This window comes from Cottoperca gobio, chromosome 2 (genome assembly GCF_900634415.1).
Source record: "Cottoperca gobio chromosome 2, fCotGob3.1, whole genome shotgun sequence".
NCBI lineage: Eukaryota > Metazoa > Chordata > Actinopteri > Perciformes > Bovichtidae > Cottoperca > Cottoperca gobio.
In genome coordinates, this window is record NC_041356.1 from 6,134,074 (window position 1) to 6,150,040 (window position 15,967).

A 15,967-nucleotide genomic window follows, 5' to 3' on the forward strand; every position below is an offset into this window, starting at 1 on the left:
TTGATATTTAGCATCAAATTAAATGTTCATGTTAGTTACATTTAAAACAAATCGACATTCAATTTATTTAGTTTTAGCCTAACCAGCTCCTAATGTAATGGGTCATAAGACGAATGGAAGCATAAGAAAGGAAATAGCCTACTACATTTTTAAGTACGTTTTTCTTCTCTCATGATTATCCTCCAAATTAAACTGAGAATTAAGCAGACATTGCTTAATTTTAAGGGGCCACAAGCTAAATGTGGCCCCTTAAATGTGTCTGCACGCTATATGCGTTTACATAGTGTACAATATTACTTAATTAATAATTATGTATTGTGTGTATTGTTTTAAATAGCTTCATAATTAAATTAGCCAAGTTCATACAATGGTACGTGAACTAAAATATTAAGTCATTAACGCGCTGTGTTTGTGTCTGCCATGTGGTTCGTGGCGCATGTAATTGTCACCTCTTAGTACCGTGTCGGCAGGCTTCATTTGATGCTATCTGTTTTAATTGCGGAGCTCAGTCTCCGCCCTAACAAACCGCTCTCCGGTACACGCTGGATTAGTAAGGAAGCGAGCCCCTTTACGTTGGCAGTATCCAATCAGCGCTGTCAATGCAAGTCGTTGACCGTGGAGATGTATGTGTTGTGTGGTAGCTGCTGCTACGAGCAAGGCTAGACAGGCAGTATGGCGGAGGAGGGCAGTGTGTACGAGTTAGAGGGGCTCGAAAAACAATTAGAGAGTTTGTTGAGCCGCTATTCAAGTGATGATTTGCGAGCCGATAGTAAGCCGTTCTGCTCCGACTTTTGCAAGGTAAGGAGCCGTAGCCGAAGTTGGTGACAGGCTTGTTGTTGAACATAGGAGCATATATGTTAGCCGACTCCCCTCCCCCAGAACTGGCCGCTACACTGCTAGTATTAGCAGTTAGGCTTGTTAGCATCTAGCTAACGAGTCGTAGTCGGTTTAAAAATAAATATATGACCGTAACGCCGTTTAAACATTATGTCTGATAATCCAGTCTCGGAATCAAGTGACGTTATCAAATCGTCCGAGACACTAAATCAGGTATTTTGACTACGTTTGTTTACTGTACAGCTAGCAAGCTAACTCGGCTAATCGTTTCAGCCAGCTAGCAATTTCGTTTAGTTAGTACGCTGAATGTTTACCAAACTATTGACTGAACAACGTTTTACAGTTTTGCAACACGTTTGGTAATCAATTAACTTTTCAGGAATTTAGCTGACGTTACCTAACCACTAACTTAAGGTTATTCTGCAATTAGCCTTCATTATGATTCATTTGCTATCAAGCCTAACTTTGAATATGGCTTAATTATCTGTCTTAACCAACAACAAGTCATGTAACCGTAAATGTACCTTTTGCAGTAAAACATAACCTATTTCCTGGTATCACAAGATGTCCTCATATCCTGACATTTTCATCACGCTATAACGTCAAAGGACAAAAAACAGTCGGTACATCTCATAGAAAAGTGCATTTAAATGTAAGTTGTCTGCGATTATTGGTTAATCTTCGACCGTTACTAAAGTGAGACATGAAACTAGACATGCGAGACATAGGAAATAGTCTACGGGTTCCTGTTGACAAATCCAAGATACTCATTAATGTTTCGCGACTGAGCTATTAGCATGCTATTTCAACTTTAAGTCAAGGTTTAGCTCTGTATGAAAACACAGTTTGGACACTATGAAAGTTAATTCATGAAGCCCATAAGTTTCATCAGCGTCATGAAATGAAACTGAAGTTTGTGGTAATAACTTGCTGTAGTTTAATGTCGTAGGACAGGGATGTAGTTGTACTGATTGGACAAAGGCCTGAGAACTGCATAGTTGACAGTTACAGCATTCCAGTGGTACACAAGAGTGATGTCTTGGATCTCCACCATTAGAGGGCAACATAAGCACATTGTATTTTAGGGACAGGTCAATTTGAGGTATTATGTAAATGAGCACAAAATGCCACATTGTGGTTGTGCCCTGTAGTAAAAATGTGTTAAAGGGGAAAGCTGCTTAACTGTTCCAGTCAAAATGATGCCTGTACCAGATCTTCAGTCACAATGATTGTTTTGATTTGAGATGTATGATAAAAGATGTGGCTCAGCCATGCTGATTATTACCATGTTGTAGTTGCTGTAGGGGTCATCGGTGAGTTAGGCATAAGTTTGTTTTTCTCTTGGATTTGGTTATCTACCAAACACAGGCAGTGGTTGTTGGGCTGCAAGTTCTTAAAGTGTGTTGTTTTGTCTGACCAACAGTCCAAATCTGAAAGAGATTAAGGGAAATGGAGGAAAGCAGAAAATCTTAATATTTGAAAGGCTGAAAACATCATTTATGATCAATATAGTTTGACTAATCCTTGCATTTCCAATTGGTTGGTATTATTAATGCGTAAATGCCACTAGGCTCAGAGCTTTTCTAGATAGATACACAAAGACGCAATGTACCCACAACTGCAGTTCAAACATTTAATATCAATGTCACTTAAACATAATAAATGGTACAAACTGATAATTGTCCTTGTATTCATGTCTTTGTTTTGTCTTTTCTCCTCGCAGCTGGTGGAGGAATATGCCTCTGGCTGGCAGGTGCCGCTGCCTCAGCTCAGGATCCTTGAGATAGCTCTCGGCTACTTCGCTCGGGCCTCCATCTTCTTCGCATCAAACTGTGATCATGTACTCCACACACTCAGTAGTCTGGCTTTGTAAGTACACACACCCTTTCCTAAGACTGAAGAAGCTATTACTCTTCACCTCCTAAAAACAGCAATGACAAAATAAATCAAATGAAAGAAATGCCACTGTGATTTTGAAAAATGTTTCCAAAGAGATGATCGCTTCCTGTACTTTGTTTGATAAATGGTATTCCAAGTAGCTGGTCAGCATATAAGTGCTGTTATAGTCGCACCCACTCAGTGTAGTAGTCAGGTGAAAGCATGTGGTTTTCAGGCGCATACACTATTGTCACTTGCAGGGTATACTCCATAAGATCAGTAGGTGATGGCAGCACAGTGTTGTAATGACAGAGCTACGACACCAGGCTTTCATATAAGATTATCACAGAGAATGTCGGAAATTCTAGAATACTATTCTCAACTATTAACCAGCTACTGAACACTGCCCCCACCCCTCCGCAGTCCTCTGCATCAAAGTGTGAAGAACTCGCATTGTTCCTCAATAATAAAATAACTTCAATCAGAGCCAGCTTATGATGCAGACACAGAGAACATCTGTGATGTAACCATGGGAACATTCACCTGCATCACATTAACTGAGCTTCATAAAACTGTGATGGAATGTAACTCCTCCACCTCTTGTGTTGACCCGATACCTACAGCATTCTTTAAGCGGATATTCGACAGCATTTCAAGTCACGTCCTAAATTTTATAAACAGGTCTCTTCTAACGGGCATCTTCCCAGACGTCTTCAAAACAGCCGTTGTAAAGCCATTGCTAAAGAAACCTAACCCCAGACAGTAATACGCTGACCAACTACAGGCCAATATCTAACCTTCCATTCATCAGCAAAATACTAGAAAGAATAGTCTCGGTCCAAATAAACTCCTTTCTTAAAGAAAACAACACCCTGGAGGAATTTCAATCAGGCTTCAGAGCATGCCACAGTACCGAAACTGCTCTGACTAAAATAATTAGTGACCTCAGACTAAACTCTGATACAAACAAGGTCTCAATTCTTATCCTGCTAGACCTGAGCGCAGCATTTGACACGATCGACCATGACATCCTAATTAATCGTCTAGAAAAAGTGGTTGGCCTTTCAGACTGTGTATTAAACTGGTTCAGAACGTATATCTGATATCAGAACATTTCCCTGCAGACATTAGGGAGGCAAGCTCGCTCAATATCTTCAAAAGTAAACTAAAAACATATCTCTTTACTTTAGCCTTTTAATAGTGATATTTTATATCTCTTTACTTTAGCCTTTTAATAGTGATATTTTATATCTCTTTACTTTAGCCTTTTAATGGTGATATTTTATATCTCTTTACTTTAGCCTTTTAATAGTGATATTTTATATCTCTTTACTTTAGCCTTTTAATAGTGATATTTTATATCTCTTTACTTTAGCCTTTTAATAGTGATATTTTATATCTCTTTACTTTAGCCTTTTAATAGTGATATTTTACATCTCTTTACTTTAGCCTTTTAATGGTTATATTTCATATCTTTTTATCTTAGCCTTTTAATGGTGAATTATTACTGGTTTAACATTGAATGTGTAAAGATAACTAGGATACATTTTCAGAGTGTGTATTTTTGAAAAACTTGAGATCAAATAGACTGTTACCACGGGAACAAGAGGAAGTTTCTCTGATAAATGTGTTTACATGTTCTTTACACAATTAGTGGAAAAGTGAAAGATTAAAGAATATATTGGAGAAAAACTGGCTTTAACCGATAGGTTTCATAAAACTCAACAAACAGGGGTTTGTTTATGAAGCGGGCTTTAACCAAGAGTTTGCCAAAAGAATCTGGACTCACGGAGACGTTTGTGTTTTATACGTTAAAAGGTCAATAAAGAGGTCGACGCTGTAAACGTAAATCAAAGACTACCAGGAATGGGTAGCAAAGGGAGTAAACCAGTTGAAGGGCCACAGGGGCCCATTGTTGATCTCATGCTTTCAAAATATGGCTCTGATAGTTTAAAACATTTACAAGAATGGTGTGATGAATGTGGTTTTCCGACAGGAGGGTCTTTAAGTACTGCACAGATACGGAAACTAGGCATAATACTCCAATGCTATTTTATACTATTTTAATTCTGATATTTTTATAATGGTACTTCAGACTCATTTACATCTACACTGTGATTATTGTACTGTAAATGCTCTTATTCTGTCCTTGTACTAATTGTTATGTTTTTGCTGTGAAGCACTTTGGGCTGCAATTCTTGTATGAAAGGTGCTATACAAATAAAACTTATTATTATTATATTATATAGCAACTCCTCTTGCTTCCATCTCTGAATACCACTTTTAATGTCTAGAGCAAAGCCTAACCTTTAGTTCACCTTCATGCCAGTCCATTGATGTCTGTGAGAGCCTAAGTGTAGTTCACTTTAACAGTTAACCATTAAAGAATTTCAAGTTCAATTTATAACGCACATAATGTGTTCTCCATAACTGTGATACACACCTTCATATTTTTCCAGGAATCTTTCTCACTCATGCTAGCTAGAGTTTGTTAACCAGTTATAAGCACATGTTGGTTGGCAGTAGCCCTGTGTTGACAGGGGGATTGTTAAACTTTCTTCCAGCCGGACAACAAGATATCCAAATTTGACGAAATGCTTAAATGTATGCAAAAGCTTCTCACTTTGAGAGTATCTTGCACTGTTGTGTTCCTTGGTTCCTGCTTTGCTCAGTTTTGCTTTGCTGCCCCAAGTTTCACATCAGTTTAATTGTGAATGAATGAATGAAAGCCTTTATTACTCCTGAGGGAACTGGCCTTGCACAATGTGCCCTTGGAAAAGTATAATAAAACAAGAGACAGCACACACCCTGGAAACCACCAGACATTAAGAAGACAAGGGCAATAACTCTATGCACAATATACCATACACAATCAGGGTAAAATCCCTTCAGAGCTTCTATATACGGCATACAGAACATTAATATAGCAGCAAATGACTATAAAGATATAGTCAAGTAATTTCTACCTGAGCAGAGAATGAAGTCACTCTGTGTTTACGTGGACAGTCCCGGCTGTGCGTGCATGTTAGTGCATGTTAGTGTATGCTAGTGGATGTTAGTGCATGCTAGTGTATGCTAGTGCATGCTAGTGGATGTTAGTGCATGCTAGTGGATGCTAGTGCATGCTAGTGCATGTTAGTGGATGCTAGTGGATGCTAGTGGATGTAGTGGATGCTAGTGAATGTTAGTGCATGCTAGTGGATGTTAGTGGATGCTAGTGGATGCTAGTGCATGTTAGTGGATGCTAGTGGATGTTAGTGGATGTTAGTGGATGTTAGTGGATGCTAGTGGATGCTAGTGTGGATGCTAGTGGATGCTAGTGGATGTTAGTGGATGCTAGTGAATGTTAGTGCATGCTAGTGGATGTTAGTGGATGCTAGTGGATGCTAGTGCATGTTAGTGGATGCTAGTGGATGTTAGTGGATGTTAGTGGATGTTAGTGGATGCTAGTGGATGCTAGTGGATGTTAGTGGATGCTAGTGCATGTTAGTGGATGCTAGTGAATGTTAGTGCATGCTAGTGGATGTTAGTGCATGCTAGTGGATGCTAGTGCATGCTAGTGGATGTTAGTGCATGCTAGTGCATGCTAGTGCATGTTAGTGCATGCTAGTGCATGCTAGTGGATGCTAGTGCATGCTAGTGGATGCTAGTGGATGCTAGTGCATGCTGGTGGATGTTAGTGGATGCTAGACCCTGTCTGTATGTCCCACTGGTTAGCTTATGGCCGCTGCTCTGCACTCTGCTCATACGGTGGTTACCGCTGATAACGCTGTCCTGACCGTTGTTTTGGAAGCGTATCGCCCACCCCTCGGATACCCCTCAGGTTAACACTGTTAGTGCTGTCAGCACTGTTGCCCTAGTTTGCACTGTTCATGCTGTTTGCCCCGTTAGCTGCCTGCCGCCGGCTCAGCCACGGCCATGTTGAGAGCTGTGTGGAGGCAATCCCCCAATCATAGACGTGCTCTGAATTCCGTAAAGAGAACCTTTTAAATCAAAGAGAAAAAACATTCAAATCAATTATATACAGAAAACAATAACAATATCTCTCTATACAATAAGTAAAACCTTTTTTGTTTTATGTATTTGTAAACCACCTCTGAAGCAACTTTAATGGAATTGAAACTTGATTGTTCCCGTTGGCTCAAGCAACTAAATGTGTGGGCCAGGAAAAACCCTGGCATGCTGCCAGCTGTTGACTCCATCCCCCAGGGTTTCCCTCAGTTTCACAATTAAGTGCATTCCTCTCTAGTCTGTCCACACAAAGAATTAGAAATTCTGTGAACACTCAGTTTCCAGTCATAAAGTAGGCTTTAACCGTTTTAAAATGTGGATTTGTAGATAGAAGCCAAACTATTCTATATCTCTTCACAGGAGTGTTTTTGAGTTGCTGCTATTCTTTGACCAGAAGGACTTCCACCAGGAACCACTGAAACACTTCACTGTTACATTCCAGGTGAGCACGAAGCGCAAATCCTCTTCTCAACAGAGCGATGGTGTTTATTGTGTCCCATGTACTCCAAACAGTTGAATATTAAAACTGTTCCGAACATTATTGTAATACAGGATGACTCCTGTTGTCCTCATGCTCTTTCAGGAATATCACTCGGCCCTTGCGAAGCATCAGAATGTTCACTTACTTCAGGTGGAGCGTTTGGTTCGGGGCAGCGGGCCTTGGGCCGGCCCAGCCTTACAGGCAATCCTCAGTGAGTCCAGTTTACCTCAGAGTGAAGGTAGGTAACATGGTTAATGTTTAAAAATAGCTTGTTCTCATTGTTTCTTGTGTCTTTCCTGCTAATCTATGAAGCAGCAACAAAGTAAACTAACACCCTATCTCTCTCCTGGCTTCTTGACTGTTCCTCAGTGGATGGGTGCATCAGTTCTGAGCTGCCGGTGTTCTTTGAGCTCCGGGTGCGCTACCTCTTATCCTGTGAGCGGGTCAGTGAGGCTATGGCCCTGGCTAAGTGTTGTTCTCGGCATCCCACAGCAGGACAACACTTGTTCTTCCTCCAGGTCTACCTCAAATGGCTCTTCAAAACGTCACAGCATGACTGCCTCCATAAAGAGGTGAGTGACGTGTATGCAGAAGACTGGCACTACAGTCTGTTGTAATTGTTGCTGTCGCTTAGCTAGCTCAAAATTATCCCAACATTTTTATGTATGAAAACTATCTTTGGCATAAACCAATTGTTTCAATGTCCTCTGATTTAAGGTGGCTGAATTTAATGGTAAAGATGCAATTCACATCATCTGTAGTTTGGAATGTGACGAAAAGGATGAGCTGCTACTCGCCTTCAGCAGAGCCTTCCTTTCCCAGCAGCTACGCAGGGGAGACATGTACTATCTGTGGTAAGCAAACCTAAATCTAATGCTAATCTAATGAGAAGTTGGTATATAATGACACCAACTGAGGCCCCCCTCCATTTAAGTGAGCATTAAGAACTATTTTTAACTCCTTTCTTTGCAGTGATCTTGTCTTCGTGTGGAGTAAACTTCATAATCGGTTGAATACATCCAAGCAAGCTCTCCTCGAGGAGAGTCATCAGCTGATGCTGTCTGCCACCAATGTCAACTCAATCTTCCCTTTCATCAGAGCAATACTGCAAGAGGTGAGACAGTCATGTGAACCTCAGTGTATTTAAGTGTTTGTTTTTCAAATTTGAGTAGATGAGATTTTTATATGTATTGAATTTATATTTGACCTTTTGTTTGTGTCTCATTAGCTGGGTGAAGATGGTATCCAGTTCTGCGTGGAGCTTTGTGCTAAAGCCTTGGGGTCTTGCCGTACCTGCGATGTCATCACAAAGTCCCTAATCTACAAAACCATTGCCGGCCTGCTACCCAATGACCTGGAGGTTTCCCGGGCATGTGCTCTTCTTGTCTTCTTCCTCGAACGCACAGTTGAGACCTACAAGATGGTGTACCTTCTTTACATGCATCCTGATCAGGAGTACCACGTGGAGTACAGCCCCATCAGAAATCACATTCGCTTTGAAACCCTGCAGGTATAGCAACTTTTAAACAAATCACAGTAGTTTCAGTTCAGCTGAGTGCCATGTTTCCATGTTGTGGTACTAAAACATTCTTTTTTTCTATCCCTCCTCAGGTCTTGAAGAAGGACATGGATTTTGACCCAGAGTTTTGGAACCTCATTGCTTTGCGGTCCAACTGTTTGAAGCTGTTGAGTGAGAAGGTGGTTAGTGGTGCTCTCGAGGAAATCATGGAGGACAAATGGATCCTGAGCTATTGCACCAAAGAACCTGCTTCCCGATCAAGCAAATCAGTATGTCAGAAAGGAAGTAAGGGGGTAGCATATAAAAAGCGTCACAATAAAGAGGATACTGACACTGCATCCAAGAGGTTAAAGGTGGGCCCAGGCAAGACACGACTAAATGTTGATCACACTGTAAAAAAGAGAGGCAACCAAGGGTCGCCAGCATCAGAACCTTTGAGGCGTTCCTTTTGGCAGCTAGACAGACTACAGAACAATGTAGCCGCTGAGTATGGAGAACTAAGACGCACTACACGACTGTCGGAAAAGAACCCACCAAAACGGAGGATTAGAAAACCCAAGTGGCTTCTGGAAGACTCGGGAACTCATGGAAAGAATAATGTTCTGCCGAAGCTCAAAAAGCATGGGTTGAAACATCAAAAGCACCATGGATCATCTGTCGTTAGGAGCTCTGAAACGAGTGAGCTCAAGAACGATGCGAAACACAAACCTTCTGTGAACTCTCATTTAATGGCAAGGGAAAACAACGGCAAGCACCAGAAAGGGTTTTCGTTGGGCTCTGTTAAACCCTCCGCCCCTCCACAAGTCATTCTTGAGCTCTCCCTGCCAGACAATGAACTCATGGGAGCGTTTACTGAGGACACTTGCAACAGACAAAGAGGTTTCCCTCAAGTGCTTTTTTACAGACCTACATTAAAGGTTCCTGCCACATCACAACCTGTTAAGACTGTACACCGCAAAGAGGTGATTCTTAGAGCGCGTGATGCGACTATGTTTCTACAACAGTTGCACTGTTACGCTCGGCGGCAGAGAGGAAAAGGCCATGGGCCCAATATTCAAGGCTCGGTATCAACAATCACACGCTCCTCTGTGCAAGGAAGTCCTCCAAAAGATTCACAGCTCTGTGACAAGCCTGACAGCGAGATGAAAGGTGGACTTACCTCTCAGACACCGGCAGCAGATGAAGTTGCAAAATCCCTAGTTTTAGGAAAAGCTCAAACTGCAAAAACAGTCTCACGAAAGACATTTGCAGGAAGAGAGCTCTGCAAAAAGTCTGCTGCTGAGATGAAAGTTACCAATGTGTCACAGACATCAGCATCAACTGAAGTTACAGAAGCACCAATGTTGGATAAAGTCCTACAAGCTCAAACCATAGCTTCAGCAAGAGAGCTCTGTGAAGAGTCGGCTGTTGAGATGAAAGTCACCATTGCCTCAACAGCGGCTAAAGTGACTCAACCTCCAGGTTTAGATAGGGGCTCGAAATCTCAAACTGTAAAAGATGCTTCCAAAACCACAACTTCAGCTGAGGTCTCGCAAACCTCCACTGTGGACAACAATCAGATGGTAGTTACTAATAAAATCTCTCCAGTCTCAAATACAGCCAACGTTTCAAACATTGCAGCTGCTGATCCCACGCCCTCACCGTCTCAAGATGTGAAACAAGAACTGTCTCCTCAGGCCAAAACTGGCAAAATTCCTGTAGCCCAAGCAAAAGCCAACACCCAAGGAGTGGTCACCACGATCGGCAACAGCATTTCTGAGTTAGATGTTGCAGATGTTTCTCCCAAACTCTCAACAGGACATGTGCCTTGTGAAAATAACACAAGCGGAGGATCAATAGTTACTACCTATACACCTATAGATCAGGACAGTATAAAAGACATATCTGCTCTGACATTAGTAACAGAAATGGTAGCTGAACTTGCACCTGAGGCACTTGCTCGAGATCTGGAGAATCACAAACTGCCCGCTCCAGAGGATGGTCCCTCCAAGGAGTCAACAGCTGAAAGTAAATCTCACAAGGTACACACTACCTCCAGCTGCTCTCTAGTTGCTGATATGCATGTGAAGGAAGAAGGAAGTGAGGATATTGATCCAGAAACACTTGAGGACAGTGAACTACCGGAAACCGAGGAATCCAAGTTGGACTACTGTTGTACCTTCTGCAGCAAGACCTTTAAGGGAAGTCGTGTTGTAGCCCATGCTATGTTCCATTATCGCAAAGATGAGTGCATGTTCTGTGGGACGATGTTCAAAGATGACCTTCTGGCCATGATGCACCTGTCCGACCATATTGAGAAGCTAAAGAAGAGTAAAGAGTCAGCGGGCATCAATGCACAAGAAAACTGTGTCTCTGAGACCAAAGATATCTCCACACCTCAGACCTCTGCCAAAGCTAAGACCACACACGTGTCTTCTGGGCGCCGTATTAGTGAGAGATCGAGGAAATCTACCGACTGTCTTAAATCAATAAGCCTTCCAGATTCAACCCCATCTGGATCCAGAGAGTTGAGATCTAATGACAAGCCAGTGGATGGTCAAACTTTGTGTGGAAAGAAACAAATGGCGGCAAAGCACCTTAGTAGTAAAACTCCTGTTCAAAAGATAAATGGGCATATTGGCAAAAAGAAAGAGCTCGACAGACCGAAAAAGGACACGATGAACTCTGAAGCTAAGCCAGATGCAGAGACGGATTCCTCTGCTACATCAGTAAAGGTAGACAAAGAGTTTGGCTTTTCCACTGAAGACAAAATAAAAGAGACAGAATCTCTGCAGGTTCCGAAGGAGGCCACGAAACAAAGTGGAAATGTTAAGGAGAAAAATATGGAGTCACAAGAGAGACTTTGCTGCCCTGTGGAGGACTGCGTTTGGTTTACAGACCTGTCAAAGAACCGCGTTGCACTCCTTTACCACGCTCTCGAAGATCACGATGGCGAGGACAAACCTTTAGAGATGGCCTTCCGTGTAGGAAACGGCAAATGTAGTAGTTGCATGAGGGTTATGTGGAGTTTCGAACATTTTCAGCACCACGTGGAAAGACACAGACTCAGTCCTCGGCATCCTTGCCTTCACCAGGGATGTACTGCCAGGTTCAAAACTGGAATGGAGATGCGACGCCACGCCCGGAGGCACAGTCCGCTGCAGGCAGTGTGCTGCCTCCCTGGTTGTTCTCAACTATTTATTTGTCTCTGGGCACTGAACCTCCATGAAAGAGAGCACTATGCTTCCAAACCCACTAAACCGGACACAAATGAACAGACGGGGGACAAAACGGATCATAAGCCAAAAGATGAAACTGCTACTGAAAATAAGTCTGAGTGTGTAAAGGCTGCTCGTAAATTAAGAGGAGACGCTACACATAACTCGTCGACAGAAACGTCTGTTCAGAAAGACGAGTTGAAAGACAGAAACGAGACCAAGGATTCACACGTCTTGAAGAATCTTTCCAACAAGGACACTTCCACACAGCCCACTGGCCCTAGTCTGAGATTAAGGCACACGCTAAGGAAAGTTAAAGTAACAAATACAACCAGAAGTCGCAAAGTCCTCTCATCGTCGTTAAAACACAATATCAAAGTGAGGCATAAGTTCAAGAAGAAGCAGGTCAAAGTTAACTCAAAAGGACCCAAAAGAAGAGGGCGTCCTCCGAAGGCAAAGGAAGCTGTGCATGATGAAAACACTACTACTGGTCAAAACAATCAAACAATCACAGAAAGAACTGCTCAGCTCGCAAATCCCCCGAAAGCAGCAAAGGCCTCGGATGTGAGCAACGAGTCAAAAGAAGAAGGAAATAGTCAGCGGGTCCAAGATGTAGTCAAAACTAAAGAAGCATCAATTGATGCATCAAAGTCTGAGAAATCAATGAACAAGCAGATGAAGAAGAATCATATTAAACAAAAAGGTATTTCACATAAAATCTCTACAGCTATTGTGACCGTTAACTGTTTAAATCAACCAGTCGGCACCGGCTCAGCAGACAAAATGAAGAAACTACATAAAGGGAAAAAGCGCCCCGCTCCTGAAGGAAACTGTCAATCTGCTCCCTCAGACTCGAGCAAGTCAAAGAAGCACAAGGTTACAAACAGCAAAGCCAACGCAGAGATCGTCAAGAGGAAGAGTCCTCTCAAAGAACCGGAGTCGACCTCCGGTAACTCTGTGCCTTCTGTCCCAGCTAACAGTTTAAATGTGACGACTGCACCGCCCGACACCTCAGGAGAGAAAACACAGAAAAAAGAAGGAAAGAAAGAAAAGATTACTGCTTCTTCAGAGACCGGCCAGACAAATAAGAAGCACAAAGATATGAATAGAAAAGTGGCCAAGAAAACGCTGAAGGGATGCAAAGACGCAAGCAAGACATCTGCGATGAAAAAGTCCAAATCCTTAGAGAAACAGGCAGCAGAGAGCTCGCCTGATGTGGAAGGAAAAGCAAAAGAAGGTACAACAGATGCACGCGACAGCTCTGGTTCCTCCGTCCCTGCTGCCACGGCTAGCGGCTTAAACGAAAGGACTTCTCCACCCGCGGCCACCGAAGAGAGCACACAGAAGGGGACAAAAAAACCCAAGAAATCTCACGTCACGAAAAACTGCGACCCCGACAAAGCCAATAAGAAGCGCAGAAATGCTCACAAGGAAGGTGACTCAAAGATTGTCAAGAAAAAACGCAAAGATCAGGGTGTTTCATCGGCATCTAAGAAGCCTGCGCAGACGCAAGCTGAGGAACCGCTCGCTGAGGTGAAAGCAGAGGCAGTGGAGAGCTCTGTTGGTGAAGAGGGGAAAGCTCCCGGGGAAACGCAATCTGTTATCGGCAGCCCTGGTTACTCTGTAATAACGAATGGAAAAGCAGCAAAGGAAGATGTCAAATCGACAGTGTTTATGGACGTTCTTGCAGAGTATGGCCGGAAGCCCTACATGCGTCCGCCGCCTACTGCATACCTGGATGAGAAGTACATCACCATGCCAAAACGAAGGAAGGAGGTGTCGTTTTCCCAGTCGAGGAGCCCGCCACCTCAGCAGACCTGCGTCAGAACAGCTCCGCAGAGACAACGATGTGCCAACTGCTTTGCTACTTTCGTCAGTGCGGAGGATCTGCAGAGTCACCTCGAACTGCAGAAGTGCTCAAACCTCTTTGGGTTCGACTCTGACGACGAGGGTGAGTCTTTTTATTATTGGAAGTTTCAGCAAATTGAAATCTAAAGTTAAGCGTGCTTGATCATTAAGAACACTGCATTGGACCGGATAGAAAACGAAAATACTTAAAAATATTATGTAGAATAATAATAATACGTAGAAAGCTTTAGAATTGAAAACACTGAGTCAGCGGGACCAGACAGTAGGAATGTATCATGTAACCTTGATCCCTGACTATTTTTAACTTAGAATAATAAGAAAGGAAAACTGTTATTCGGTGGTGTCATCATTCGCTCTTTTCGACCCGTTTCAGGCAACAGTTGAACATGTCGACTTGGCGTTTTGAATGCATAACACAGCCGGACGGATCATACCTCTGCGGATCAGCGTTCTCTGGACGACTTGTTCATCACTCTGGGCAAAGACTCGTGCGTCTGGAGACTTGACACCTGAAAGGGTTAACCTGATTTTTACTGCAGCATGTGCCTGTAACACGAGGCCCGGGAGCGGCCAGAACATATGAAATAGCCAATCAATAAAAGGACAAGTGAACTGAAGTCGGACCGTTAGCAGTACAGCTAGTACTGAAGTGCCTGCTCTGGAGCCGCCGTGCTGTTTCCAGCTGCTTCGTGGAGATTAACTATCGTGGCTTAAAAAGACTGGACTCTTGAAAGCTGTGAATAAAAAAAGAAAGAAACTGACGCAAGACGACAAGGCTGCTCCTGCTATCACTAGGATACATATTTTTCACATCAGTAAGCCATATAATGCCATCGTTTGCTTTTTGCACTCATAAGGTTTCTTTCTGCTTGAACTCTCAAAGCGATGGGGGGGGGAGGGGGGGGTTGTACAATGAATGATAAAAGTTGTGCTATTTTAACATCCTACAGTTGCATATAATTTTCTAATCTTTGAAAAGTTGTACAATTGCTGTATCAGTCTCCTTTTTTGGAAAATGTAATGTATAATTCTTGTTTAAATACTAATTGTATTTCTTATATCCCTATGGGGTGGATTAGGTCTATTTGTCCTCGCCATGAGTTACCAGTAGGGGGCAGTGTGCACCCATCTTCATTATGCTAACAGATTTCTTTTTTTTTTTCTTGCAAAAGATTATTATTTGCTCTTTTTTGCAACAGAAGGATTTCTACATGCAAAGCTGCTCCTCTGTATTTATCACTGGACGGACGTGAGGACTGTCTTCACTTCCGATCACACCCATCAAGCTGTCTTTCCTTTAGCAATAACTACCACCAACCGCAACATGTGCCAGTATCCCTCTTAATATGTTGCTGTGTTCCATCAATTATTCACCGTCAGTGGAGCAGCTGACATTCTGGCTTATATTATATTTTCTCACTTACACATAGATTTTTATCTTTACTGAACTGTCCCAGACTATAGAGACGATTTCTCTTTCAGGGTGAATGTTTTATTTCCTTCAAAGAGAAAACAAACCACAGTTTTAAGTGTTACCAGGAGGCCGCACCTTTCAAGAGCAGCAGCAGCAGGTTATATTTATTTGTTTTATTTTCTATCTTTTGTAAATATTTGAAGAGTTTCAATGGCTTATTATATAAGGGGGTGTTGGATCCGGGTTTATATTTTGTTCTTGAAGTAAAAAAATAAACTTATTTCAAATGGCATCTATTCGGTTGGCTTTTAAACTGATCGCCTGTGTGTGTGTGTGTGTGTGTGTGTGTGTGTGTGTGAGAATGAGCAGTTTTATTCCAAAAGTAGTAAATTGAATTGCTTCGATGAATTGGCAACAGATAAGACGCAGTACTATTGGGCAATGGCTTGATAAATCCTCTTGCTGTTTTACTGATACTGATGTTTGCCATCCAACAGATGACGCTCCTTCAAAGTTAAACCAGATTGTCAAGAGTGCATAACCCGGTACTAAAAGGTTCAACGTTTGTAACCATATGTGAATTTTAATTACATTTTCCTTATTTGAAAGGGAGCTGAACCCTAAAGCTGCACAAAGAGGATCTCCACCAACTGTAGGCTCAGACTACCTGAAACTTCATGGACATTTCAGGGTAATTTTCTGGCAACGTGAGCACATTTCTGTGAAATATATCTGCCAGTCATTGTCAGCAGAGCAGCCAA

At 42.4% G+C, this 15,967-nt stretch overlaps 1 protein-coding gene across 2 annotated transcripts; it reads left to right on the plus strand.

Moving 5' to 3' along the window:
* The first annotated feature begins 584 nt into the window (after nt 1–584).
* LOC115016849 (uncharacterized) lies at nt 585–15,498 on the plus strand. Of its 2 annotated transcripts, XR_003833197.1 has the most exons (11): nt 585–798; nt 2,561–2,706; nt 7,087–7,168; nt 7,310–7,445; nt 7,577–7,779; nt 7,925–8,061; nt 8,180–8,321; nt 8,436–8,717; nt 8,819–13,874; nt 14,166–14,607; nt 14,992–15,498. XR_003833197.1 is itself a non-coding variant. In XM_029444923.1 (10 exons), exons 1-10 carry the CDS (start codon nt 673–675, stop codon nt 14,174–14,176), a joined length of 6,321 nt encoding a protein of 2,106 aa, XP_029300783.1. In that variant the 5' UTR covers nt 585–672; the 3' UTR covers nt 14,177–15,498. The 2 variants fall into 2 exon arrangements, 1 of the variants encoding a protein (XP_029300783.1); XM_029444923.1 differs by having other exon boundaries at nt 14,166–15,498.
* The last annotated feature ends 469 nt before the right edge of the window (nt 15,499–15,967 follow it).